This window comes from Podarcis filfolensis (genome assembly GCF_964270895.1).
Source record: "Podarcis filfolensis genome assembly, chromosome: 3".
Lineage (NCBI taxonomy): Eukaryota > Metazoa > Chordata > Lepidosauria > Squamata > Lacertidae > Podarcis > Podarcis filfolensis.
Genome location: NC_139606.1, coordinates 10,568,101 through 10,592,331, shown reverse-complemented (window position 1 = coordinate 10,592,331; position 24,231 = coordinate 10,568,101). Strand labels below are relative to the sequence as shown.

General features: G+C 41.4%; 2 protein-coding genes and 1 long non-coding RNA gene across 6 annotated transcripts in view; 2 read left to right on the top strand and 1 right to left on the bottom strand.

Moving 5' to 3' along the window:
• The window catches only part of FERMT1 (FERM domain containing kindlin 1), a 637,654-nt gene that overhangs the window by 428,507 nt on the left and 184,916 nt on the right, over positions 1-24,231 (top strand). The window lies entirely within an intron of this gene.
• The window catches only part of RANBP17 (RAN binding protein 17), a 182,175-nt gene that overhangs the window by 10,682 nt on the left and 147,262 nt on the right, over positions 1-24,231 (top strand). For all 4 annotated transcript variants that reach the window (XM_083606421.1, XM_083606422.1, XM_083606420.1 and 1 more), the window contains exons 5-14: positions 2,704-2,769; positions 4,342-4,446; positions 6,145-6,310; positions 9,542-9,615; positions 11,011-11,130; positions 14,041-14,187; positions 14,497-14,669; positions 15,122-15,315; positions 19,853-19,958; positions 23,957-24,092. In XM_083606421.1, coding sequence (XP_083462547.1) covers positions 2,704-2,769; positions 4,342-4,446; positions 6,145-6,310; positions 9,542-9,615; positions 11,011-11,130; positions 14,041-14,187; positions 14,497-14,669; positions 15,122-15,315; positions 19,853-19,958; positions 23,957-24,092 — 1,287 coding nt within the window. The remainder of the gene's footprint in view (positions 1-2,703; positions 2,770-4,341; positions 4,447-6,144; positions 6,311-9,541; positions 9,616-11,010; positions 11,131-14,040; positions 14,188-14,496; positions 14,670-15,121; positions 15,316-19,852; positions 19,959-23,956; positions 24,093-24,231) is intronic.
• On the bottom strand, positions 13,644-14,538 carry LOC310759552. Its single transcript, XR_014546405.1, has 3 exons — positions 14,465-14,538; positions 14,254-14,377; positions 13,644-13,928 (listed from the first exon to the last, which is right to left on the bottom strand). It is a non-coding gene; the product is annotated as an uncharacterized lncRNA (long non-coding RNA).

Below are 24,231 nucleotides of genomic sequence, written 5' to 3'. Positions count from 1 at the left end.
ATGATCCTAAGGAGGAGACACAGAATGGAGAAAGTAGTTCAGTCAGCTGCAAATTGTACGATTAAGAACTACCTGAAATATAAAAGAAGAGCCGACTTAAGGCGGAGACCGTTTATGACTTTGTCATGAGAACTGTGCTGTAGAAAGTGATGCAACTGGAAGAAAAATGGATGCAAAAATGTAGCATTGAAATAGACCTCTTGCTAGTGTAATGTTGCATTGGCACTAAGGAGATGTATGGGGCTGCTGGGGAGGTGATGCTAGAAACAGTGGGTTGCATCTCCTTCCAATAATTTCTGTTCTGTACTGGTACTTTCCTCCATGTCGGTCCAGCAGTGCCAGGGGTTGCTGCTGAATGGAGCTAGCTTCTAGTGCTGAATAAAAACAATGATGTGTCATTTGCACCAGAGTTTCCTTTGCCTGTTAATAGTAGGGGCAGCATATGTAGAGACTCTGGTGAATGAGAAGGCTTTTGTATATACGGCAAATCCACATACATATGAAGCCCCAACCAGATTTGGGAAATTATGCCAACCCAAGTAGATAAGAGGGGATCCATTTATTTTATATTAAATATTCTGCTTAGTGTTGTTCGACTCCAGCTCCCATCATTCCTGGCCTTTGGCCATGCTGGCTGGGGCTAATGGGAGTTGGAGTCCAACAACATCTGGAGGGCCATCCCTGCTATAAGCTCAAACCTTCAAGAAATAACAAGAGTTAAGGTAATGCCCAAGTCCGGGAAATGCCTATTTAAGGTTTTCCCTACTTATGGGTGGTGCTTACCTTGAGAACTAAGTGATAATTTATACCCAGGACTGTGTGTTGATTCTCTTGTGATTCTTATGGCCAAGATTGTTGCTGTCATGCTCCTGTCTTCTCAACTGTTCAGTTCAATAAGTTTTAAAAATTAAAATAGAAAAGGCACTTCATTTGTTTCAAATTATGTAAGGCAAGGGGAGTTAATAGAGGAAGGCAGTTTCCAAGGGGGTTATTTTTCTGTGTGGGGAAATGAGTTCCCGTAACTTGGAATGAGAAATGTATTTTTATCATCAAAGCTTAGATTAGGTAGTTTTTGCTACCCAGCCTAGGTGGAAGTAGAGTTGTCATGGAATTTTTACAAATTCATTTGAAAGTAAATAGTAGCTGCAAACTGAATATTCAAACCAAAGTGGTGGATTGAGTGTTTTCCCTCCTGGTAAATCTTTGATGCTTGCCAACCACAACTCCTTTTGTTAGATAAAATCTCTGGCTCTGAGTGGGAGTGGTGAAGGAGATAAGGAATTATTTAGCAAAGCAAACTCATGATTGTGAGACTTAGATTTATTGGTGCTCAAAAAGTGTTTGATATACTTTTATCTGAGTAATCCTTCCTAGAGTGTGGTATGAGGGAGTAGTATTATCCGGATATGGGAAAAGGACTGACTGTAAGAGTTGTTTGTCTTAGGCTACCCAATATGTTAATGGCTAAATGAGATTTAAACTGATCCTGCTTTCACAAATGTGAAACCATCTGCTGTTAAATGTCATTATATTCTGTTTCTATTTTTGCATGAGGGGGGAAAGCTGATAATATGTTACAGTTAATGCACTTTAAAATCATTAGGAAAGTGTGATAAAAATGGCCTTGTGTTCATTAACAACAAATATGGGAAGAATACTGCGGCTGTTTTGCAGTTATTTTTATTAATGTAATTTGAGTTTACATTTATTATTAAAATGTTTGAAGTGTGAATCTGCTGTAGTTAATTCATTAATAATAGAGATTCAAACTCAAAACTTTGCTTCTTGGGAGACTTCCTTCACTGAATTATTTTTCTTTGGGAGACAAAATGAAACCATATTTCTAATTCCCAGCTGAACTTACCATTTAAAATAGAAATGTTGATCAGCGATAAATATTAAGTCTTGGGCACAAGTGTTTGGATTGTCATTAAATAGGGAAAAACGGGGAGGGGGAGTCCAGTTTAAATTTGTAGATATATCTGTCTTGCCTAGTATAGCAGTAAGTTTCCCAGCCATTCCTCGAGCTTGGCCTTGTAGGGCTTTGGAATGGTTTGTTCTGATTGCCTAAGACATTGAGGAGCCAAGGCCAATTTGAGTAGATGGCACTTAACTGGGTTAGCAAGACTAATAGTCTGAACTAATATAAGGCAACCTCATGTGCTTGTGTTAGCAGAGAAACTCCCTCCTCCCTGATATAGGCGTTCAACTGTTAGTACTTGTGGGTACTGAATTCTGAAGGGGCCGCGAGAATGTATGGGGACAGCCCTACCTACCTGATGACGTTTGTGCTGGCCATCATATTTGTTACGATATTATGGAGATAATATGGATAAAAATGGCCAGATTCGTCTAAACTCAGTGTTTCCCAAACTTGGGTCTCCAGCTGTTTTCAGACTATAATTCCCACCATCACTGATGCTTGCTTGCTAGGGATGATGGGAGTTGTAGTCCAGAAACAACTGGAGACCAAAGTTTGGGAAACCTTGCTTTAGCAGAAGCTAGTGCTCTTGCTAGCTCAGTGGTCTTCCTCTTCTCCTCCCCACCATGTACCCTGTTGCTTCCCCCAGATCTGCTCTGCAGGGTTGGGAGAAATGCTTCAGCTGACAGAATGATCAGAAAAGCACAGTGCTGAATACCTATTAAAAGCCACCTGAAACATTCATTTTGGAACATTAACACTTTTTTCCCTATATGCTGTAGGGGACTGTGGACCACTGCATAATAGGAGTAATGATTCTTTCAGAACTGACTCAGGAAATGAATTTTGTAAGTGCACTTCTTTCTTCTCGAAATTCTTTTATGCTGTCAAGAGAATGGTCAGAGTGTCTTATGGGGCTGAAAATTGGGAAGCTGCTGTACATTGTAAAAAGTAAAAAAATTGCCTAAGAAAGGTTTTTAATGGAATGAAGCAGAGAAATGGGTTGCAGGGAATGTGGCCCATCCAACAGTTGCTAGAATCAGTTATAATACTCTGAAAAAGGACAAAGAAACCACATGCCACCCCCCAGCCACATCAAGTAATCACACTTTTCCTCAACCATGCAACATAGAAGTGCAGGCAAATGCACCCTGCATATAGGAAATAGGTTAAGAGAGGAAAGATGCAGAAATGTTCTCTCACTTGTCCTGCAGCTTTTAATAATCCTATCCACATCCCACTAAGGGCTGCAAAGACTATTAGTTTTTATCATTTTGGAGGAAACCAAAGAGAAGATTGAAGGGAAGGAGAACAGGGTTCTTGCTTCTCTTTATTTGCATTAGCTTGTCTTTGCTTCAAAGTATAATCCAAGGTGACACTTTAAAGTGGCATTTTCTTCTCCCGTGGATATTTTTACGCTTGAACCTTGCATGTGGTGTTAGCGTGGCCAATTTTAGGTTTGATGATGGTCATCAGAAAAAGCTGTGCTACGCAAATTGACCTGGTAGATGTACATTCTTAACAGATATGTACCATCTGTTGCTGATTGTAATTTTTGCTATAGAGAAGCCTAGTAGATGGATGTTTCTCATGTGTGTGATGACCTCTCCACTAAAATGGTGAGGGAGTTACGCTTAGCAATGTGATTTTTTTTAGCAGTTCAACTTGCACAATATGGGTTGGTGTGATGCGATTATAGAGATGCAGGAATTTAATAAGTGATTTAAGTCTCTTTTGAATGCATCCTAAGAATTTTTAGGAGTTCTGCTTAATCCTTATCCTACATGTAATGATTGTCCCTTATACTTTGTTCTGTCTCTTCTGGTTTCATATCAATATGATCTTATGCACACTTGCTTTGAAGCAAGTTCAATTGAATCAGTGGGACTTGATCCTAACATATAGATTTGGACTGACGTGTCACTGCTTGCTTTGCAAAGTAGCCTGGCTACACTTATGAAGGAACTGTCCTCCGTAATGACTGAATATTCTAAACTAATTGTCCTGGTATTAGATATGTATAGTTCTGGGAACTATATTTTATATTTGAGGATTGTAGGGTACAGATTCTGCATGTCTGGAGGACTATTTTTCTGAATGACTTTCTCCACTTGAACTCTGTTCCTGTTCATTTTAGAGCACACGCCCCACAGTAATTTCAGACCCACTTGTATTTTGCATGGATATTGAGTTCCACACAGAAGTCATATTTATATATGTGTTTCAAATTAGGCTTAACACAAATAGAGGGAAACAAAACTAAGAACATGTGGGTAAAGAGGATCATATGAATTAAATAATAGGATGTAGACCTCCTGTTGCGTAATAATTTTCTTGTAGCTCACATACAAGTAATATGTTTTATCAAGTCAGAATGAAGACACACTGATTCTGAAGTGTTTTTTAATTTTTATTTCAAGGTTGATTATTCTAGACCTTCATCAAAGCATCGTAAAATAGCTACCTCATTTCGTGATACTACTTTAAAAGACATTTTGATGCTGGCATGCTCGCTGTTGAAAGAGGTAGGCCTAAACACAAGCTGTATTATAAAGATAAATCTTTTGCCCATCACGGGGCACAAACTCACTATCCTGAGATTAAGTCTCATGCTCTACCCACTGAGCCATCCCAGCTTTACCCGAGTGGCTAATAATTGCATTTGTTTTTGACCAAAATTAGTATGCCACCAGAACATTGTTTGCTGTTGAACAAGCAACAGATTAGAACATAGTGGAATAGAGATGAATTCACGATTAGAATCAGATGCAGAATATACATCTGTACCCGTCTATGATAAGTCTAACTGGCTTACGAATTCAGCCGGAAACAGAACTCTTGCCAGTAAAGCTCACATATGCTGGGTTTTTAACAAATAATACTCTTTGCTCCAGTGCAATTGAGAGAGAGGTACAGCTGATTGATACTGGCAGACGTTTGTGGTGAAAAGTTAAACTAGCCACTGAACGTGGTGTAATTTAAACACATGAATAGGCTTTTTAAAGCGCAGATCCGTGAGAAGCCTTGGTGATGGATGGATGGGTGCAGAACAGAGGGACAGCGGATTGTTTATTTCTCTCCCTGCTTGCCCCCATCAGGTCCATCTCTATGTTGTCTCCACTTAAATCTCTGAAGCATGGTGGTGGTTTATATTGCTACTTTATTTTTTGAATAAACCAAGAGAAGCGTTTTTTGCTTCTTCTTCTTCTTCTTCTTCTTCTTCTTCTTCTTATTATTATTATTAATTGAATTTATATACTGCCCTATACCAGGGGGTTTCAGAATGGTTATCATTGGATTGGTTACCGTTGGATGTCAAGGCAAACCACAGGGTACAATTCAGCGCTATGCTACTACAGTTGTTCCACCAGTGCAAAAATTTCAGCTTGTCAGACAGAATGATCTCCCTTCTCTTCACCCCACACACTGTACTGGGAATTCTCCAGGTCCCCCAGAGCCCATTGGGGGAGGCAGGAGGGGAAGTCCCATTGCAATAGCAGAACTCAGTCCACTGCCTTCCACGAGTGTGTCTATTTAGTTAAATCCAGCCCATAGTTCATATTTTACCATGAATGTTCAGATAGCTCCCACGTAACGTTTCCCACAGTGAGAGCAGCAAACCAGGATCATTGGCTTGCAATGATAAATTATGCTGGCGATCATAGTTCATTTTTTGCTTTGCACAGTGCATAGTTAAAATGCAGCATTCCTTTCCATAAGATGACCACCAACTTTAGTTATTTTAAAAGCAGATTAGGCAAATTTATGGAGGATAAGGATATAAATGGTAACTAGCCATGATTGCCATGTTCTGTGCCTCTGAAGTAACAGTTGCTAGGGAGCACAAATTTATTAATTTGTTTTTATTTATTAAACTTGCATTCATTCATAGATCCCAGGGCAGTTCACAAATGGGGAGATCGTTGCTACATTCATATCCCACTTGTGGGCTTTCTGTATGCTTTTGGATGCTGGACAGGATGGACCTTTGATCTGATCCATCAAGGCTCTTCTCATCTTTATGGTGTGACCTGATGGTGATTTGTATGAGCCCCCAAAACCCCCACAGCCCCTTGTTTGGACATATTGCTAGGAGAGGGATCCTGCTGTGTTGCTTTCAATAGGTGAGGGAAGAAGCAGCTATCTACGAGGTCGACTATGATATGTGAATGTGGCCAGTTACTGACACACACTTTTTTCCCCCTTTTTTGGTCTGGATTTAGATGTTGGCAAAACCATTAAATCTTCAGGATCAGCAACAACAAAATCTAGCAATGCACCTTTTGAAGCTTGTCCTCAATTGTCTTAACTATGACTTCATTGGCAGTTCAGCAGATGAATCTGCAGATGATCTGTGCACTGTACAGATCCCAACAAACTGGAGATCAAGTAAGAGAATTAATTAGTGGTGATAACCTAACATTTTACGTGGTGCCCATGACTATACACATTTGAAGTTGAATACAGTGGTACCTTGGGTTAAGTACTTAATTTGTTCCGGAGGTCCGTTCTTAACCTGAAACTGTTCTTAACCTGAAGCACCACTTTAGCTAATGGGGCCTCCTGCTGCTGCTGCGCCGCCGGAGCATGATTTCTGTTCTCATCCTGAAGCAAAGTTCTTAACCTGAAGCACTATTTCTGGGTTAGCAGAGTCTGTAACCTGAAGCGTATGTAACCTGAAGCGTATGTAACCTGAAGCGTATGTAACCTGAGGTACCACTGTATCTGTTTTGCATCTAAAGGCATTGTATCTTATGGAGGTATTCTTGATCATGATATTAGTTGCAAAAACATAATTCTGTGGGTTGGAAGAGGAACTGTCACAACAAAACTTCCCATATTTCACAGCTCACAACCATTTGCAGTCCCACACCTTAATTCCCTGAACTTGGACAGTAGTCCTGCGTAGAATTTAACTCTTTGCATGTGAAGTGTGAGCCATGCAGTCAATATGTAATGTAAGGGACCATGGTTTATATTTATCATACGTGATGCTTCAGGGTGGTTGGTATCCAATGAAATAATGTTGTACTAATTTTGTTTCTTTTCCCCTGCTAGCCTCTGAAGTGTTAGTATTAATAATACAGGGGCACAATGATGTACAGTGGTACCTCGGGTTACATACGCTTCAGGTTACAGACTCTGCTAACTCAGAAATATTACCTCAGGTTAAGAACTTTGCTTCAGGATGAGAACAGAAATTGTGCTCTGGCGGCGCAGTGGCAGCAGGAGGCCGCATTAGCTAAAGTGGTGCTTCAGGTTAAGAACAGTTTCAGGTTAAGGACAGACCTCCAGAACGAATTAAGTTCTTAACCCGAGGTACCACTGTACTATGGAGTTCCATGATAATATAAACTATAATATGCCCTAAAAACAGGGATCCCCAACCATTTTTGGTCAGTGGGTACATTTGGAATTTTGAGGAAGTGCCAAGGGGCAGCAGTCACAAAAATCCCCTCATTCCTTTTTCCTTCACCTTTTCTTATTCTTTCCCTCCTGAATATTCCCCTTAATACCCTTCCCTCCCATTGTCCATCTAGCTGTTCTTCTATAATTGCTATTTTGCAAATATTCTCTTGAAAAAGTGCGGGTGAATCCATGCCCAACTAACAGTGATATTGCTCCCAGTCCTTCCCTATCTAAATAGAATGTTTCATTGAACCCATCCTTAGTGGTGAAAACTGCTTTAAGTGAATAATTCTCTAGCGGAAGAGAAGTTAATGAAAGTTAAAATGGGCAACGTGTATACAGCAACAACAGTCTGCAGAGTGCAATCTTTCTTTTCTCTCTAGTACATCCATTTTGCCTACTCTGGAAGCTTTTAAATAGCGTACATTGTTGCTGCAGTCCTGCTTCATTGGTCCATTAGAAAGCTTCGGTTAGATAATGTACTTAAGAAGTATGTGCAAACTATATTATGTGGGTCTCCCTACCTTACAGCTGCTGTGCTTTATGCTGAACAGCTTTTTAAAAATGTCAGCCTTTCACTTTGGAGGGGCAGTAGTAAAGACTGAGATGCCTGTTCTCCTTTTGTGTATATATTGCCAAAGTTTGTTCCTTGAATGTTTTCCCTTCCCTACTGTTTGAAAAGAGCTTTTAGTTAAAAAGGAACTTTTCTAAGCAGAGTTCTATATACCTGTAATATTTGTGTATTTTGTGGGACATTTTTAAAAAACAGTAAGCATACATAATGTTAAAATGGCAAATGGCACTGTTTCATTGTGTTAAAAGAAAGCCTATTCGGGTCATGAAACAAAAACTGTTGGTTTTCAGGGGTATGCTAAAACCTGGCATAGGCTGTGAACAAGAACTTTATGTATATTCACTCTTTCCTAAACGTAACTCTGACAACCAATGAAACGGGGAACAGGGCTATGGTTTGGTTTACAGTGGTACCTTGGTTCTCGAACTTAATCCGTTTTAGGAGTCCATTTGACTCCCGAAACCTTTCGAAAACCAAGGTACGGCTTCCGATTGGCTGCAGGAGCTTCCTACACTCAAGCGGACACCGTGTCAGATGTTCGGCTTGCGAAAAGCATCCGCAAACTGGAACACTTACTTCCGGGTTTGCAGCGTTCGGGAGCCAAGCTGTATTGTCCTGCTTCTCCTGTGCTTGACAGTCACAAGGAGAGGCTGAGTCAAAAGAAGGAATACTGAAATAGCAAGAGTAGAATTTAGTGCTGATCTTAAGCAGTGGCAGGTTCACATCCTTTTTATTCCCCTTTCCTCTGTGGTGGTTTTGTGGTTTTTTTTTGGGAGGGGACACACACAAAGGAGAGTATGCAAACAGGTGAAAGTGTGTTGCAGCACAGCTTCCTGCACATTGTTTCTTGCCCTAGCTTTAATTGGCTTTGTGACATTCTCATGCAGCTGTATTTAGATTGGCTCCATGGCATTGTGATGTAAACATGACCAGACATTGTCCCCAGTTGGCTGGGATCTCAGTTCAGCAGCAAGGTGAGGCAGTTAAAGGGGACAGAACATGGATTGGAGCATCACTTGACAGTGGTTAACATTATCGGTGAACAAGTATAAAATATTGGGAGGGAGCTTGGAAAACATCCCCACCCTACCCCAGACACCCATTTTATGTGAAAATGTGTACTGGTGAATATTTGACATAGCACTAGTATAATTTGGATTGTACTCTTGAAGTAGAGAGCATTTAGGAAAAAAAACCTGGGTTGTCCAGTTACAGTAAGCCTGCAAATTACACGGGGGTTACATTCCAGGGATCACGCCAAAACCCAAAACCACGTGTAGTCAAAACCCATTGGGTTCAATAGTGGGTGGGATTGTCAACGTCATTTTTCCTGTAATCCTGCCTCCTTTCTGCCCTTTTTTAATTTTTATTTTGTGACATAAAGCTGAATGTGCACATGTTAAATGCACATAAATTGTGGGCTTACCTTAGCAGATTTCATTTTCTGCAGGAGTCCCAACAGTTTGGGCTATGATTTATATGGCCTGCTTTTTTCTTTTTCTTTTTGCCAGTGTAGACCAAATGCTAAACGGTTATATTTCTTACCATTTTTAAAAAGAGGAGTGGAACTTGGGAAAGTTATTTTCTTTGTAACGCAGGGATTTGTCCATTTCATAATTTTACCTTTCCCTTCTCAGTCTTCCTGGAGCCAGAAACCTTGGATCTCTTTTTTGATCTGTATCATTCCCTCCCATCAATGCTGTCTCAGTTAGTAAGTATGTTTTTCCAATGGTAAAAGAAAGTGATTTCTGAGAAGCTGTTCGGACATTAGTACATGTTTAATGAATATGTCATACCAGAATTGCCCCTTGTATCGCCTTAGATTTCACTCCTGTTTATATGCTCCAAAAGGGTTTCTGTGGTACAGTTCAGAAGAGGGGGAGCACACACAATTGCAATTGGAAGCAACAGGACTTATCTGCTAATCAGCAGCAAATCAACAGTATATTTATAAATGTAACTGCAGCCTCTCCCACAGTCCACAGCAAATGCTCAGCCCACCATCAATTATGTATTTGCCCACAGACAGTAAAAACGTGCAGAAAGCACATGCCTTGCTTAAATGTGTGGGTTTATTTTGGCCTTGCATTTCCCGGTGCAATTCCATGGGCCTCTCTGTCCTTAGATGTTGCAGTAGCACTCTTTGTTTGTTTATTAAATTTGTGTACTGCCCTTCATCCAAAGATCTTGGGGCGGCTCACTCTTCTGCATGTGCTTTGCAGAAACTATCATTCAGAGCCCTATCGTCTCTGATGCTGGAGTTATTAAATAGCCATCATGACTATTAGCCACAATTTGGTCTAACCCCCTTTTAAAGCTGATGTTGTGGCTGTTGTTGCATCCTGCGGAAGTGAATAGGTTGACTGTGCCCTGTGTCTGCCCTGAAGTTTCCGTCAGCTTCTTTCAGTGACCCCAGATTCTAGTAGTCTGTGAGAGAAGAGAAATCTCTCCCTCCATATAATGCATAATTTTAGATGTCACTCTATAAATAGCCTCAAATATTAACTTCTGTCATACATGAGTTGCTCCAGCGATAATCCCCAAATTGTGGAATGGTGGGTAGAATTCTAACAAAATGGGCCACTTTTCCATGCTTCCCCTACCATGCCCCTTTTCCCACTACGTTTTGGCCTTGTATTGCCAGAGTTGCTATGACATTCTTACATTGTCACAATACAGCATAAGTGACTGCGCTCTTCTGGTTAACTGTGTCACAGCACATGCCCTTGCAACAGGGCACAGTATCAACACCGTGTTGCCTGGCTAGTGTTCTGTTAGGATATGATCATACCAGAAGCAGTAGCTACCTCAATTGTGTCCGTTGTAGAGATTGTGTACATACAGATACGTGTATTTGAATCAGTTTATTTAGCATTGTTTTTAATGGCGCTTAAACACTGATGACAGCTTTCTGTGTTTTAAATATAGACACTGTTTGACTACTGTAGCTGTTGGCCCAACATGAATATATAGACTTTTCTAAGCTAGAAGAAACCTGACTGGTATAGCAGTAAGGTGTTTGATGCTTCTGGTAGCCATTAGTCCAAAAAGGAATGGTTGTAGCTTGCTAATGAATAAAATTATTAAATCCTTGTTTTCTTTCTAGGCACTTTCTTGTTTAGTTCAGTTTGCTTCTACAAGGAGATCCTTATTTAGCAACCCAGAACGTGCCAAATATCTTGGTAACTTGATCAAAGGAGTAAAAAGAATACTTGAAAATCCTCAGGTATACATTTGTCAGTTTTTTCCTCAGTTCTGAGTATAAGATGTCCACTTTTAAAAATATGTCTTGCTGCTAATTTAAATTGTGGATGAAGCTGTTATCTTCCTGTTTGTTTGGGATAATAAGCTGGGGAAGGAAGGGGAAAATAGGGGGCATCACGTGTGGCACATAAGCTGCCATACAAATATCCTCTACCTTCTGGGTTAAAAAGGAGCAATAGGAAATGCTTCTGTGCTTGATGCACAGTGACAAATGTTATAGAGTTTCCTGTATGACAACTTCATACAAACCATTGGTGAGGGAAACATGCCAATTACTCAGCAAATAGCTCCTGTGGTGTTGCTAGCTTTTGGGGAAGACATGAGGGTTGGGATAAGTATGGTGGCCCATCAGCTCCAAGTGTTGTCTGCATGGTTCATTTTTTCACCAGACTTAGCTTTGTACCTGTGCTGTCTTTTCTAGAAGAAAAAGGCAGCTTTAAAAATATTTCCGAGCAGTGATGTTGCTGTTTTGTTTAGTTTCTGCAACTGTGTTTGAAAATACACTGTTGTTTATTTGAAAAACACAGCTGCTTATAACTATGTGGAATATTCATTTATTTAATTTATTAAATTCTTATACTGCCCTTCATCTAAGTACCACAGGGAGGCTTACAATATAAAAATACAAATACACAGAACATAGTAACAAACAGAAACAATACCCCCCATCCCTTACAGTCACTTTTAACTGTTTGTCCCTGTTTCTATCTTTCTAAGTATGTATGATATAATCACCTTTTAATTACTAGTTTTTATTCCTTACCTGTTTTAAGTCTTATGTGTTCAGTTTATCTACAGTGGTACCTCGGGTTACATATGCTTCAGGTTACATACGCTTCAGGTTACAGACTCCGCTAACCCAGAAATAGTACCTCGGGATAAGAACTTTGCTTCAGGATGAGAACAGAAATTGTGCTCCGGCGGCACGGCAGCAGCAGGAGGCCCCATTAGCTAAAGTGGTGCTTCAGGTTAAGAACAGTTTCAGGTTAAGTACGGACCTCCGGAACGAATTAAGTACTTAACCTGAGGTACCACTGTATATGCTGTCGGAATTCAAGCCTTAGTCAGAGGAACTGGCCACTCTCCAGGTGCCCGGCTTGGATTCCTTGTTGATCTCCCCCGTCAGCGACTCCCGGCAAGACAAGGCGAGATCCCGGCGATCCTCCTCAAACGTGAGAAGAACACACCATTCCTCCCCCCCCTCGTTCCCAGGGAGGGGAGAAGAGACAGACAGAAATGTATTTACATGCCTTTATTTCTGCCCTTCCAGCAGTACAGAGAAAACGTGTCTGCACTCTCTTTACATCAACAGCAGAGAGAGAATAACTCCTCCCATGTACTTCCAGTACAGGGTCATGTGACACTCTGAGCTAATATCCGGTGCTCAGTGCACAGAATAGACTGTCCTTTGTTCCCACGGTACAGTCCCAAAACATCAACATCCTGTTTGGCTTTCCAGCCATCTGGAGAACTCAGCATTGCTCCTTTTTCGTAACATATGCTTTATCTTATGCTGGTCTGTGACTGAAATAAAGTTTGAGACTGATACTGTGATGAAGGTGCCAGGTGAGGCTCCCTGGGGAGTGCTTTCCACAATTGGAGAGCCACTGCAGAAAAGGCCCATTCTTGTGTTTCTGCCGTCTGGATCTCTCATGGAGGGGAGCACACAAAGAAGAGCTTCAGATGATGATAACCTAGTAGGGTAAATGAAAGCAAAGGAACCACAGGCAAGGGCTCTCTCTTTAGCTACATCTCAGTCAAGCAAAAAAGCGTGAATCTGCAAATACCATGTCTGACCTCCACATGATGAGAGTTGTATTATTGCTCTGGTATTTTATATGTTAAGCAGTATAGAAATCCCTATAAATAACTAAAGAATCAGAAAGGTGTCGCAACAAGCTTGGCTTTCTTCTGCCACAGGTTGTGAGACCTCGCTGTACTCCTAGTGTGCCTGAATCAGGGTACTAATAGAGCTGGCTGAGGGCATGGGAGAAAGTCCCCATTCTGCTCAACCAAATGGTGCTCAGCAACAATTAACAAGAGACAGCCAAGTTGCTTACATCACTATATTTTAAAAACAGCTTTTTTCCCAAGGACATTAAACTTGAAACATTTTGTGTGATAGTAGCTGGAGGAGACTCTTGAGAGTCCCATGGACCTCAAGAAGATCAAACTTATCAATTTTTAAGGAAATCAGCCCTGAGTGCTCACTGGAAGGACAGATCCTGAAGCTGAGGCTCCAATACTTTGGCCACCTCATGAGAAGAGAGGACTCCCTGGAAAAGATCCTGATGTTGGGAAAGACTGAGGGCACAAGGACAAGGGGACGACCGAGGACAAGATGGTTGGACAGTGTTCTCAAAGCTACTAACATGAGTTTGAGGCAGTGGAAGACAGGAGTGCCTGGCGTGCTCTGGTCCATGGGGCCACGAAGAGCTGGACACGACTAAACGACTAAACAACAACACCAAGCAGTTGAAACATGAATGGCAGAATCTATTCTCGTTTTGCTTTAACATCAGTTGGCACTTGCATGCACACAAACTTTATATTAATGATTCCAAAGAGACAGCTAGCTGCTCCACTGCTGTAACTCCGTATCTGGTCACCTAACGCATGGGCCTCAGCTCTACTGATTTTTCTTCTTATAATAATAATGTTCATTTTTCTGAATATGCCACTTGTAACACAGCTTTCAGTGCCCTTCTTAATCTTTCAGGATCCTCTTCAGGACATGCAGATCATTCTGGAATGGCCCACCTTGTCCAAAATAATATATAATATATATAATAATATGTTTTCAAAGCATGCATTTCTGCCATTAGACGATTGCTTTACTAATTACAATCTTCTGTGTTGGTGTGCAATTTAGGGTTTATCGGATCCTGGTAACTATCATGAATTCTGTCGATTTTTGGCTCGACTGAAGACTAATTATCAACTGGGAGAATTAGTAGTTGTGAAAGATTACCCAGAAGTTATTAGACTGATAGCCAGTTTCACTATTACTAGTTTACAGGTAAGACAATGGTAGAACTGTTCTGTGATCTACTTAATAAGAAGGAGGATTTTTTAAAGTGCATACCTTGCATGATGATCAACTCATTAAAACTGATGCTTTTACATGTTCCAATAGCCTTGCTCTGAGAGCATCAACTTTGGGGAGCATATGTTTTTGCAGTTTTACATAACATTTTGGGGCTTTGGTTCTAATTGAGGCATGAACAGAAATAGTAAATAACGGTGATAGTATAGATTACAATGTTTGTAATTGCTCACATTGGGCTAAAACCTACTTTAATGAAAATCTCATTTTGTTTCTTCGTAGCATTGGGAATTCGCACCAAACAGCGTTCATTATTTGCTAACCCTTTGGCAGAGAATGGTTGCCTCGGTGCCTTTTGTGAAGTCATCAGAACCCCATCTCTTGGATACATATGCACCTGAGATCACAAAGGCATATATTACTTCTAGATTGGAATCTGTCCCCATGGTTATAAGGTAACAACATGAAGTAGTCTTCTCCACGAGTACTGCTGTAGTGTTTCCAATTTGATAGCATACTGTCTTTGTCATGTATATTCTTCTTGTGTTACGATAACAGTATTGATTATACAAAATTGTGAGGAGAAAGGTGCTGCTGAATTCAACTGGGTCCAGTCAAAGATTGGGCTATTTCCTATGTTGCATGCCTAAGATAATAGATCATTGTAGCTCTATAATCTTTCATTTTTTGGCTTTGGCACGTATGTTTTGAAGGAGCTCTCCTGAGAAGCTTTTTCCAGCTTGTAGCTAATACAGAGTAATACAGAGCTATTCAGAGCCATCCATACATGTCTATGCTGAAGTAAGACCTGTTGTATTCAAGGTATAGGATTGCAACCTTATACGTAAGCCAAAATGCTTGCATTTTACATTGCCCAGAATGACTTTCCTATTTGTATGTATTCTAGAGATGGCTTGGATGATCCCTTGGATGATACAGCCACAGTTTTTCAGCAGCTGGAGCAACTGTGTACAGTTAGCAGATGTGAATATGAAAAGACTTGCGCTCTTCTTGTACAGCTATTTGACCAAAATGCACAAAGCTATCAGAAGCTGTTGCAGTCTTCTAGTAGAAATCCCTTGGCGATCTCAATTCAGGAAGGTTAGTATTTACGTTGTCTGAAAGTTTGCCTGTCTGGTACATTTGCTTTCATCTCCTGAACAACTTTGCTGGCACAGACAGGAAAAATACTATGAGAAAACACAAAGCAGGGCGGGCTAACCTGCCTTGTTGGTCTCTTGGTAACCCCAGTCAGCATGGCCAGTCATCAGGAATGATGGGGACTTTCGGAGGGCTCCTGAGTAGCAGATTTTACCCTGTTGTTCAGCCGAAAAGACTTCTTGAGCAGTTTAAATAAGATAAATAAAAACAAATATAAAAGGCATGACACAAGAGAGTGGGGTTTTTTTAAAAAAGAGTAGGAAGAGGAAAAACTTGAGCACCAGTTCAGTTGCATTGTAGCTCTTACAATGAATGGCTGGAATGGAAACAGTCCAGAGAGAGAGAGGAGCCACTTGGGCCCGGCCTTTCAAGAGAGCTGACTGAGTGCTCCTTTTTCTTCTACTGATTTTTCTGCTGAGCCTGATGAAATGGCTTCTGCCGAGTGATAGATTAATGTGGGCAGGGAGGAACCTGATCAGTGGGGTTTGATGTTTGCTGCTGCTGCTGCTTTTCCTTTGTCTTAAAGGTAAAGGTAAAGGGACCCCTGACCATTAGGTCCAGTCGTGACCAACTCTGGGGTTGCGGCGCTCATCTCTCTTTAGTGGCCAAGGGAGCCGGCGTATAGCTTCCGGGTCATGTGGCCAGCATGACTTAGCCGCTTCTGGCGAACCAGAGCAGTGCACGGAAACGCCGTTTACCTTCCCACCGGAGTGGTACCTATTTATCTACTAGCACTTTGACGTGCTTTCGAACTGCTAAGTTGGCAGGAGTTCCTTTGTTTTAGGTGAGGGAATTTGTCAAAACTATTTTTGAAAGTTGAGGTGTATATAGCCTGCTGGATCGCTGCTATCAGCATGCTTGCTGAGACACTCAAAGAATTAAAGTTTGGTGGGATGAAAATGACCCTTTTCAGAAGCTAGATCTTTTGGTCTCTGGGCTAGAAATTATTATTGTTGGCTTTCCAACTGGTCGTTATGCAGTTGTGTTTAAGCATAGGTAACGGACCCCTGACCATTAGGTCCAGTCGTGGCCGACTCTGGGGTTGCGACGCTCATCTCACTTTATTGGCCCAGGGAGCCGGCGTACAGCTTCCGGGTCATGTGGCTAGCATGACTAAGCCACTTCTGGCAAACCAGAGCAGTGCACGGAAACGCCGTTTACCTTCCCGCTGGAAGGTAACCTTCCCTATTTATCCTTCCCTATTTATCTACTTGCACTTTGACGTGCTTTTGAACTGCTAGGTTGACAGGAGCAGGGACCAAGCAACGGGAGCTCCCCTTGTCGCGGGGATTTGAACTGCCGACCTTCTGATCGGCAAGCCCTAGGCTCTGTGGTTTAGACAACAGTGCCACCCGCATCCCTTGTTTAAGCATACATAATTATAATCACTAAGTGGCCTTACATTACCAACTATCTCGGCCTTGGTACTTCCCCGTTCCATATGTAATACCAGAGTAACAACTCTGACTTATTTTACAGGGTTGTTGTAAGGACTCTTGACATAATTTATGCAAATAGTTTTTAATACTCATGAAGCAAGATGGGGTTGTTAAGGATTAAAACGGAGGATGCCTCTTTTGAAGATGATACTCAGTGCTATAAGAAAATTAATGACTCCATTAATATTTTTGTACCCCAAGTTGTGTGTCAGTACATATGATGAAAGTGGTTAGATGCTATTCTCAGAAAACCTCTGTAGGTCAAAGCGTTTGAATCTGCCCACCACCACCAAAGAAAACGTTGGCATTATTTTAAATTTGTATTTCTCTTTATATAATATTCAATATCTTTTCTGTGGACTAAACATTTTCTGTTAGCACAGAACAATAAATGTTACCTCCTCTAGTTATGCACACTTTAATTTAGATGTTTAATGGTTTTTAATGTTACAAAATAAGTTAATACAATATTAAGACCTCATTTTATTATATTGTCTTGGTCTCTGTATCGATTGTGATGCAGTCGTGGTTTACTAAAACAATAATCCCCAAGAAATGGGTCATTAACAGTAGTTAACGATTACTTGTGATCTATGGTAATGACTGATTTCTTTGGGATTATTGCTGTTATAAAACATAATTACAGATTATTACAGCAATAATTATTTTGGTAAGGAAAAAAATATTCTCCTTAAGCAGCTGGAAAAGCAGCAATACTGAGTGTTTTGAATAGAGGAAGTAAGCATAGAGAATTGTGATGGAAAATGAATTCTATTTTCTGTGCATAGGGACTAACTCAGGATCATTAACAGAATACTCCATGTGCTGATGGGAGTAGTTTAGAGTTTAATCTTAAATGTTGAGGAGGCTATCAATCCATTTAACGGTTTTCTGTGCTTCAGATTTGCCAATATTCCAGCTTTCAGACATGGTGGTGCTGGCCTTAAAATTGTGAAATAGTACTTTTAAAATACTGATTTTGTATTTGCAATAAGCATTTGATTACAGAACCTGCATTAATGGCAGCAACCAAATAGATAGCAAATGAGGAGCAGAACTTGGTCAGTTTATTTTAAAATAGTTATCACTTTAAGCTATTGAGATTATAACAAATCAGATCAAACCAACGGGGGATGGGGGATAGAAAAATGATCATGTTTTCACTCCTTGCAATAGATCCCATAAAGAAGGGATGGTGTCTGCAGTGATCACTGTTCATCTATTTATAGCCCACCCGGCATCCTAATATTTTAGAGTGGGGAACAATAAAATTTTCTTTTTTTAAAGCCACAATCCAGTAACTGAACATGAGAACAGATCAAATTTCAGTTGGTCATAAAATTGTAGAGACATGCCTCGAAATCCAAAGTTGAACATTAATTATTTCCAATGGCTTGAGTAAACAGACATGCTTTAAGCTGGCATTAGGATGAAAAGAGAGTAGGTACCAGCTAAAATTTCAGCAGCGAGGACATTTCACAGCTGGGGTGTCACCACCAAGAAGGCCTTTATTGTTGCATCACTGCAGGACGATATAGAAAGAGGCTCTTTCAAGTATTTAGGTCCCAAATCATCAGAGTTTTATAAATTGTCAACAGTACATGATGGCAGCCACTCCTTCAGAACAGGTGATATGTGGCTCTGGGTGGCTGATCAACTCAGTAACCTTGCTGCGGCATTCTATATTAGCTGCTGTTACAGAGTCTTTCTGAAAGACAGGCCTACGTAGAGCACATTGTAGTAATCTATATGAGAAGTTATTAGAGCATGAATTACTGTGGCCAGGCTGTCACTGTTCAAGAATGCCTGTAGCTGGCAAACCAGATAAAACTGGCAAAAGGCACTCCACATCATTGAAGACTCTTAAGCCAATAAAGACAGCTAGATCTAGGAGTAGGGACGCGGGTGGCGCTGTGGGTAAACCACAGAGCCTAGGACTTGCTGATCAGAAGGTCGGCGGTTTGAATCCCCGCGACGGGGTGAGCTCCCGTTGCTGTCCCAGCTCCTGCCAACCTAGCAGTTCGAAAGCACGTCAAAGTGCAAGTAGATAAATAGGTACCACTCCAGCGGTAAGGTAAACAGCGTTTCCGTGCGCTGCTCTGGTTTGCCAGAAGCGGCTTAGTCATGCTGGTCACATGACCTGGAAGCTGTACACCGGCTCCCTCGGCCAATAAAGCGAGATGAGCGCCGCAACCCCAGAGTCGGCCACGACTGGACCTAATGGTCAGGGGTCCCTTTACCTTTACCTTTACCTTTAGATCTAGGAGTATTCCTGGTTCCCCTGTTATTTCAAAGGCAAAAAAAGTGACCATTGGAATGACCTCTTGGATACTTGCCAGATGTTCAAGAAGGTCCCAAAGAATAGTGTCAAAAACTGCAGAGAAGTCTACCCAGGATGAGGAAAGAGATATTCTTTTTGTTGATTTGCAGTGAAGATCGCTTACTAGAGCTGTGAAGGCCTTTCCCCTCCCATAGTCAAGGGCCGACTTGAACAGAATCTAGGTCTGCAGTGTGTTTTTTTAAACCTGCTATATTGGACCATTAGTCAGAATGCTGTCATAAAAATGGACATTATAGTACTTGGGATGACTATATCAAAGTATGGTTTATATCAGCAAAATTCGGTCTTAATTCTGGAATTACTTCCTCAGCTGTGTTATGATACATATCAGAAACTTAGGGAATGTTGATGTTTGCTAGCAGTTCTTAACATTTTAGAAGATTTTATGAATAGATTTCAAGGCTAACCAAGTGGTTTTGGTAAACTCCCAAGTCTCATCCTCATTTCCCTCTTCCTGGTAAAATGTGATACACAATAGCATGCCCTAAAATATAAGCATTTATGAGTTTATTACAAGAATCATCAAGTGGCTCCAAAGAATTAGACAGAAATTCAACAATTTATCAATAAACATTAGCATTTACTAGAACAGCCTGCAATATGTTTGGATCAGATGCTGTAAATTCTCTCTCTCTCTCTCTCTCTCTCTCTCTCTCTCTCTCTCTGTCTCTCTCTCCCCCCATCCCTACCATGCTAGGACGCTTGGCATGGCTTGTATATCTTGTTGGAACTGTTGTAGGAGGAAGATTAACTTATACCAGTACTGATGAACATGATGCTATGGATGGTGAATTATCTTGTCGGTAAGTGTGCATCATTACCCTCAATTTTTTTTTTAAAAAAAGACATGTTTTGTGAAAGAAAATTGCTATGGGCAATAGTCCTGTTTACCCCTCTGTGTTTTCAGATTTGATGAACGTAGAATGACTTTCAAAACAGCATACAGGTGAAACTCAAAAAATTAGAATATCGTGGGAAAGTTCCTTTCTATCACTAATTCAACTTGAAAGGGGAAACTAATATATGAGATAGACTTGTGACATGCAAAGCGAGATATGTCAAGCCTTGCGTTGATCATGGCGTACAACTGATGAAAACCCAAATTAACCATCTCAGAAAATTAGAATATTCAAGGAAATCAGCAAAACAAGGATTGCAAATGGAGCAGGATTGGACCTCTGAGACGTAGAAGCAGATCTCGCTTTGCATGTCATGAGTTGATCTCATATATTAGTTTCACCTTTTAAGTTGAATTAGTGAAAGAAAGGAACTTTTCCACAATATTCTAATTTTTTGAGTTTCACCTGTATTGGCTTGGAATCTGAATTGGCATTTGACAGCATTGGATAGCACCTCTGTCTTACATCACAGTCACCTGACTGTCCCTGCAGAGTGCATGCTTTTCAGTGTAGTAAACGAGTTGAGTTTGTGGGCATAGGTCCTCAGTGCTAAACTAAAACAGGCAGGTTCTTCTTTCATGGAAGGTAATCTGATCCTTCTGGACGTTCTCTGTGTGGAAAACAAGATTAAGGAGAAAAGGGTTCTCCTAATTGGCAAGAGAAGCAACCATTTGTTTGCCCTCTGTGTGTATTTTCCTACGCAGAACACTTTCTCAGCCTAGAGATCGTGGATTACAGGATCTTATTGTCAGGACAAGATATGGATCATAGGTTGAGCACAAACTGACTGGGTCTCAAAGAAGTGCATTGCGACCATGTGTAGAGAAAATCCTTGGTTGCCCACCTCTGCTCTAACTATTGTTGACTTTATGTCCTTTGGACACAGGTATTCATACACACACTGTTTCACAGTGTGATAGACACACATATCATCATACATATACAGTGGTACCTTGGTTTAAGAACAGTTTAGTTTATGAACAACTTGGATTAAGAACGCTGCAAACCCAAAAGTAGGTGTTTTGGTTTGTGAACTTTGCCTTGGAATAAGAACATGTTTCGCTTCTTGTTGAGTGTGTTCCATTTGTAAATAGAGTCCCCTGCTGCTATGGGAAAGCATGCCTTGGTTTAAGAACGCTTTGGTTTAAGAACAGACTTCCGGAATGGATTAAGTTTGTAAACCAAGGTACCACTGTACATACATACAGGCACCATTCCATATATTGTCAGGATCCAGCGCCCTAAGTCCTGGGACACTGCCTAGCCATTGATTGATTAGCAGAGTGGTGGAACTTTGGCGATTGCATGCATCCCAGAAAGACACCAGGCACAGGAAAAATCATTAGTAGAAAGTTTACTAAGACATAAACAGTTCTTTGCCAGATCCCTGGCAAGGCACAGTTCAGCTCTTTGTCGAGCAAAATCCAGTTCCAACATAAAAAAATTACACCACACGAACATAAAATGCAAAAAATAAAAGCAAGGAACTAGAAGTCTGTAGAAAAATGAGAGAAAAAGAGAATAACTGCTCACTGGGCAGCAGATACACTCTTCCCAGTGGCCTTGGCACTTCAGATGACACACACAGTTCGAAAATACCTGTTGCGTGCTCAGAGCAGAATGGAAAGTTACAGGCTCTCTAGAAAGTTCTTGCGCAGGCTTCCTCAACCTCGGTCTTCCAGATGTTTTTGGCCTACAACTCCCATGAGCCCTAGCTAGTAGGACCAGTGGTCAGGGATGATGGAAATTGTAGTCTCAAAACATCTGGAGGGCCGAGGTTGAGGAAGCCTGCTCTAGCGTGTTCTAATATTTACTGGGAGCTTCTGCACATACACAAAACTTCATAAACACACACACACACCCCAACACATGAATATACATATTTCCCCCACCAATCAATACATATTTTTTAGATGGCTAGCAAACAAAACAATATTAAAAATGCAATATACAATAATTAAAATGAACGATAAGTGATAAAAGACAGCAAAAAAGTATGTGCAGCACAGACAGCAGAACACATTTTACAGTCCAAACTGAATCAGAAAGCCTGGGTGAAAAAAATAGGTCTTCGCCTGCTGCTGAAAATACCGTAGAGTAGACCCCATGTGAAAAAGGAACGCGGGTGGCGCTGTGGTCTAAACCACAGAGCCTAGGGCTTGCGGATCAGAAGGTCGGCGGTTCAAATCCCCGTGACGGGGTGAGCTCCCGTTGCTTGGCCCCTGCTCCTGCCAACCTAGCAGTTCGAAAGCATGTCACAGTGCAAGTAGATAAATAGGTACCCCTCCAGCGGGAAGGTAAACGGCATTTCCGTGTGCTGCTCTGGTTTGCCAGAAGTGGCTTAGTCATGCTGGCCACATGACCTGGAAGCTGTACGCCGGCTCCCTCGGCCAGTAAAGCGAGATGAGCGCCACAACCCCAGAGTCGTTCGCGACTGGACCTAATGGTCAGGGGTCCCTTTACCTAGACCCCATGTGAGCTGCTCTAGGGAAGCAATTCTGCAGCTGCAGTCCTGAGGCCCCCTCCTTGGTATCACCTACTCCCAACTTCACTTGATGAGACTCCTGGAGCAGAGCCTTTGAAGAGGATCTTAAAATTTGGATAGGCTTGCACAGGAGGAGGTGATCTTTCAGCTAACATAGTCTCAAGCCATTTAAGGCTTTATGGGTTAAAAACAGCATTATAAATTGGGCCTGTAAACGGACTGGGAGTCAATGCAATTAATAAAGCACTGGCATAATGCCTCACCCCAGTTCAAAGTTTTGGGTCCCTGTTTTGAAACAATTGCAGTTTGTGGATTGTTTTTAAAGGCAGCCCCATATATAATACACTGTAATAGTCTTAAGTGGCAGGTTACCAAAGCCTGGATAATTAGATAAGCTATCCTCATCCAGGTACATGTATAGGTTTATTAGCTGGAGCTGACTGAAGCTGCTTTGAGCCAGAGAAGCTACTCAGTGTTGGAACAGAAAACACACCCAAACTGTGAACCTGGTCCTTTAGGGGACTGAGCACAATCACCCTACCTCTCCCTACCTGAAACTGCTGTTATAGGGACATCTCTATTCATCTCCCCTGTTCCATCAAATCACTCTGTACATAATTAAAACCACAAACCAGGAGCATTTAAATAACATACAGTTAAAAAGGGCAATGAGTTGAAAATAATGCTATGCAACAAATAATACCACGCAGAAAAGAGTTTCCAAAACAAAATCGTAACAAGAGATACATGAAACAACAAACTGACAGGGTTGGTTCCTATTGGCTCTACAATGATACTCATATCCTAGTCAGCACTTTGGCTGCTTGTGTGTTGTGTAAACTAGGGACGCGGGTGGCGCTGTGGGTAAAACCTCAGCGCCTAGGACTTGCCGATCGCCAGGTCGGTGGTTCGAATCCCCACGGCGGGGTGCGCTCCCGTTGCTCGGTCCCAGCGCCTGCCAACCTAGCAGTTCGAAAGCACCCTCGGGTGCAAGTAGATAAATAGGGACCGCTTACCAGCGGGAAGGTAAACGGCGTTCCGTATGCTGCGCTGGCTCGCCAGATGCAGCTTGTCATGCTGGCCACGTGACCTGGAAGTGTCTGCAGACAGCGCTGGCCCCCGGCCTCTGGAGTGAGATGAGCGCACAACCCTAGAGTCTGGCAAGACTGGCCCGAACGGGCAGGGGTACCTTTACCTTTACCTTTGTATTGTGTAAACTCAAATTCAGAACAGGGAAATTGGTAAAAATGACTGTCCTCTTCTGTTAGCAGAGGTGTCTGCTTGATCAAAAAGAACACAGTTTGATTCAACTGAAGATGTGTTTAGATTTTAATGGCTGTGAATCATTTTGAATATGAGGTTTAAAACCCAACAACTTTATACATGTTTCTTTCTTTCTTTCTTTTACTGATTTCAGAGTCTTTCAGCTAATTTCTTTGATGGATGCCCAGTTACCACGCTCTAGCAACGAGAAAGTGGAACTTGCCATACTCTGGTTTTTGGATCAGTTCCGTAAAACTTACGTAGGAGATCAGCTCCAGCGCACCTCAAAGGTAAGTGTTTCCCTTACACAATTTAATTTTATACAGAAAAGCCTGTTGTTAGATATGTGTGGTGTGGGGAGAATTGATCCTGAACCAAAGAGTTTGCGTGTGTTCTTTCACTAAATAAGCAGCCCACCTCATTTTAGTA